Genomic DNA, 4,553 nt, shown 5'->3' on the forward strand with positions numbered 1-4,553 from the left:
TCGTGCAGAGGAACACGTCCAGCTACAAGACGGCCACGCGGACCTTCCCCCGCGTCTCCACCACCCCCAACCAGTGGGACTACAAGAACATCATAGAGAAGCTGCAGGTGTGGGGCAGGGAAGCAGCAGTGGCGTGGATCAGTGCATGATAGCAAGGCGGTGCTGGTGTTGCAGGGGTCCCTCGCCTGTGCTCATGGCTCCTAGGCATGCGTTGGCCCTCAAGGTGTGTGCTGTGACTTGTAGGACATCATCAGTGCCCTGGAGGATCGCCTGAAACCGCTGGTGGAGGCTGAACTGTCTGTCCTGGTGGATGTCCTCCACCGGCCAGAGCTGCTTTTCATGGAGGGGACGGAGGCATTTCAGCGATGTGAGAGCGGAGGTTTCCTGTCCAAGTGAGGATGATTTGCAATTGCCCAGGGATTGCTGGGAGTGCTGGGAAGGGCTGGTGACCTTCATCCTTTGTGGGTTGCACATCCCGGCGTGTGCCTGCAGTCTGGGGGGATGATGGGGATGGTGCCCTCAGGGAGTCCCTTGTCCCTCTCGGCTGTGTGACGGTGACTCTGCTGTGCCAGGCTGGTGCAGCACACCAAGGACCTCATGGAGACAGAGGAGAAGCTGTGCATCAAAGTGCTGAGGACACTGCAGCAGATGCTGGTGAAGAGGAACAAGTACGGTGAGAGGGTGAGCACCATGGTCCCACGGCACATCCTCAGCCCCACTCCTTGTCTGTGCCCTCCCCGCTGCAGCCCATGGGTGCTCAGCCTCGTTCCGCTCTAGCGCTGGCCCTGAGTTGGGAGACTCATGATGTTTATTTGTCTTGGCAGGGCAACCTGCTGCGGAAAATGCTCATGAACAATTACCTGCAGAACAAGAAGTCTAGCTCCAAAGGGGAGATCGTGGATGCCGCTGGTGGAGGTGAGTGTCCCTCTCCTGTGCTTTCCCTGTGTCTCTGCGCTGCTCACACACACCTCGAATGCCCTGCTCCCGAGCCATGGTGGGATCAGGTCTGTAGCTGGTTGCCAAGTCCTCACCACCATGGGAGTAAAGGATTTGGGGAGATGAAGAGATGGGACTGAGATGGCCCTGGCAGTGATTTAGCTGTGCTCGTTCTCCTGCACCACCACAGCATCACATCCATCCATGTCCTCTCACGCAGGGCAAGACCAGGACTGGTCTGCTATCGCTGCTGTCCAGTGCCGGCTGGACCGAGAAGGGGCCACCAAGTTGGTGGCTGACCTCATCATGAACACCAAGAATGAGAAGATCTTCCAAGAGAGCATCCTGCTTGCCATCCGGCTGCTGGACGGAGGCAACACCGAGATCCAGGTGCTGCGTCCCGGCTGCGTGGTGGGCGCCAGCCCCAGGGGGACTGGGGCAGCCACGGTTTGATCTGTGCAGTGTAACCGTCCCAGCACTTGGAAGACGTGGATGCAGGGCAGTCCTTAGTCTTGGGTTGGTCCCTGGGCAGCAGGCTTTGCCAAAATACTGTTTGGTTGTATGTGTTTTCTGGCCCTGCAGAGGAGGAACTGCAGAAATCTGGCTGGGTTTGAGTTTTCCAGCTCCATGGCTGGATGGAGCTGGAGGGCTGGGTGCTGCGGAAGGGGCAGGTTGTTGCGGGTTGTTTGTGGAGTAATGCTGATGCCCTCTGCCGGGTATTGCTAAAATGACTCAGAGTTGCAGCTCTTGGGTGATAATGCGTGGGTTACCTTGAATCCTTTATCACAGGGAAGCTGGAAAATGGTACATGGGAAACCCAGCAGGGTTCCAGGCCTGGAGCTGCTGTAATCGCGGCTTTCTCCGTCCCTAACCCTGCTTAGGGTAAAGGAGAGCACAGCAGCAGGGAACGATCTACCCCTGTAAATCCGAGAGGACTGTGATGTCCAGGGCTGTTGCGCAAGTAATAAAGCTGCTCACCGGGTTATCTCGGACAAGGTCTTGAGTGCTGGAGGCTACCAGATCAGAGGGGCAGGCAGGGACAGTTTGGACCCCATGGTGGAGACTTGAACGACTGTCCTCCCTCCTCCCAGAAATCCTTTTACAACCTCATGACGAGTGACAAGAAGTCCGAGAAGTTCTTCAAAGTTTTGCATGACCGGATGAAGAAGGCGCAGCAGGAGACCAAGTCTACGGTGTCTGTGAACATGAGTGACATTGGGAACAAGCCTCGTGAGGACAAAGACGAGCCTGACCCTGGCACCAAAGGTATGGGGCCGTGTCCCCTTGGTAGAGCCAAAGTCTGTCTTGTTGGATAGCCCGATGCTAACGAGGTTGCATTGCCCTCTAGGACGAGGAGACACCTTCCTGATGCCTGGCACTCCCTCCCGATATCCGATGGCCATCGGGTTTCGGAAGGGCCATGACACTGGGGAGCAGGGCCAGAACAACGAAATGGGGGTGACAGTCCTGATCATGGAGCCTATCCTGCGATTCCTGCAGCTGCTCTGTGAGAACCACAACCGGGACCTGCAGGTTGGCTACGGGGGCTGCTAGGGTTTGGGGTTCAGGACAGAGGCCGTGGGACTGGGGTGTGGGAAGGCTGGGCTCTGCCCCAATTTGGTCCAAAAAGCCACTGCACCAGCCACTCTGTGCCTCAGTTTCCCCATCTGTAAATGCACCGTCCCTTATGGATAACATTTGGTGTTGCGGAAGGAGCCGTTCATGGCACGACTGTCCATGGGACTGAGTGCTGCTCTCGGAGGTCTGTACGTTACGGGGGCGGCCCCAGCCTGATCCTCCATCGAAGTGCAGCTGGAGGGGGTGTCAGGAGGGGGATGAGGACTGCCCCCCCATCAGAGTGACGCCGCTCAGCCCCGTAACTGCAGGCTTTGCTCGACAGAACTTCCTCCGGTGCCAGAACAACAAGACCAACTACAACCTGGTGTGCGAGACACTGCAGTTCCTCGACATCATGTGCGGCAGCACCACGGGGGGGCTGGGGCTGCTGGGCCTCTACATCAACGAGTGCAACGTGGCCCTCATCACCCAGACCCTGGAGACCCTAACCGAGTACTGCCAAGGGCCCTGCCATGAGAACCAGGTCTGTGGGTGTCCCTGCAGGTCTGGGTCATTCCCGGGGCGTTTCACCACTGATCAGGGGATGCCCGAGGGGGGATCTGGGGGGGGATGTGTGGGAAAGCAGCAGGGACAGGGACAGCTTTTGGTTTCAGGATGTGAACAGGAGCAGAACGTGGGCGGCAGAGGATGGCAGGGCGCACAGGGATGCCGCACGGGTTACGAGTGACTGCTTGGCTAGATAATACGGTGATGCGAATGGGGGGTAAATAATATAGTGGTGCAAACGGTGCCCTTTCCAGGGAGACAGGGCTTGGGGGCTGCTGGGGTAATGGGGCAGGGTCAGTGCTGTAGGCAGGGCACTGTTTCAGACCTGGGCTGTGTTGGAGGGTGAAGCTGGGAAGACTGGCGGCATCCGTGGGGTGACACATTGCATTGCTCCCCTAGAGCTGCATCGTGACCCACGAGTCCAATGGGATCGACATCATCACAGCCCTCATCCTTAATGACATCAGCCCCCTCTGCAAGTACCGGATGGACCTGGTCCTGCAGCTGAAGGTAGGCAGAGCTTCGGGCTAGGACGGTGGGCATGCGTGTGTGCGTCACTGCGTCGGCGTGCTGGCGTGGCCATGGCGGGGTGTGCTGTGGGGTGAGGTGGCCGCTGTAGTGGGGACTGTGCATGTTGTCAGGTGCTCGAGTGTGGGCTTGGTGGGACGGGACTTGCGCAGGGGAGCTGCAGCTGACCGGGGTACGGCGGGTTTCTAGGCAGGGCACAGCTCCCCTCAGCAAGGGCTTCTCCTCGCCAGGACAATGCATCCAAGCTCCTCTTGGCCCTCATGGAGAGCAGACACGACAGTGAAAACGCCGAGCGGATCCTCATCAGCCTCCGCCCGCAGGAACTGGTAAGGGCGGATGGTGAAACACCCCCAGCCTTGCCCCACTGAGCCCCCAGCCTCCGCGCTGGCCTGTTGCTGGACCTCTTCTGCCTGCGGGTCCTGATGCAGTTTCTGGTTTGCAACCCAACAACCATCTCGTCTGCCATACTGCTGGTCACCGCCTCTGCACAAGCGTCCTTGCCTCATGGTTTTCCTGGAGCCATTCGTGGCCAGAGGAGGAAAATGAGGCAAGGAGATGGGGAGAAGCTCACTGTCCCTCTGCTGCCTTCCAGGTTGACGTGATTAAGAAGGCCTATCTGCAGGAGGAGGAGTGTGAAAATGCCGAGGTTTCCCCCCGGGAAGTTGGCCACAACATTTATATACTGGCACTGCAGGTACTGAGCTGTGACAGCAGGGTCCAGGCTGGGCTCCCTGTGATGTGCCGGGCTCCCGCTTGCTGATTTGCACATTTTTCTCTATATTTATTTACATTTCCTTCAGCCAGGCTGGCCTCCTTGGGGAGGCATGGCTGGGAAATGTGCTTTGGGCTCCTGTGAAAAGCCAGCGCCTAGGCTTGCCATCCCGCTCCCCCATGCACCCCATGTCCCGCTCCCGTGTCCGGCAGCGGCTGCTCGCCACGCCGCGCTCCCCCCGCTATCGGCGGCC

General features: G+C 58.7%; 1 protein-coding gene across 1 annotated transcript in view; it reads left to right on the forward strand.

The window, feature by feature from the left end:
• The window catches only part of LOC104628694 (inositol 1,4,5-trisphosphate receptor type 3-like), a gene marked incomplete at its 5' end in the record, with an annotated part of 30,676 nt that overhangs the window by 17,584 nt on the left and 8,539 nt on the right, over nt 1-4,553 (forward strand). Inside the window, 11 exon segments of the mRNA XM_010297361.1 lie at nt 1-107; nt 244-392; nt 573-681; nt 825-915; nt 1,157-1,326; nt 2,028-2,202; nt 2,285-2,469; nt 2,837-3,037; nt 3,460-3,570; nt 3,819-3,914; nt 4,181-4,282. The exon segment at nt 1-107 is cut by the window's left edge and continues 31 nt beyond it. Of these exon segments, the coding sequence (XP_010295663.1) occupies nt 1-107; nt 244-392; nt 573-681; nt 825-915; nt 1,157-1,326; nt 2,028-2,202; nt 2,285-2,469; nt 2,837-3,037; nt 3,460-3,570; nt 3,819-3,914; nt 4,181-4,282 (1,496 nt within the window).

This window comes from Phaethon lepturus, unplaced genomic scaffold (assembly GCF_000687285.1).
Source record: "Phaethon lepturus isolate BGI_N335 unplaced genomic scaffold, ASM68728v1 scaffold32171, whole genome shotgun sequence".
NCBI classification, from domain to species: Eukaryota; Metazoa; Chordata; class Aves; order Phaethontiformes; family Phaethontidae; genus Phaethon; species Phaethon lepturus.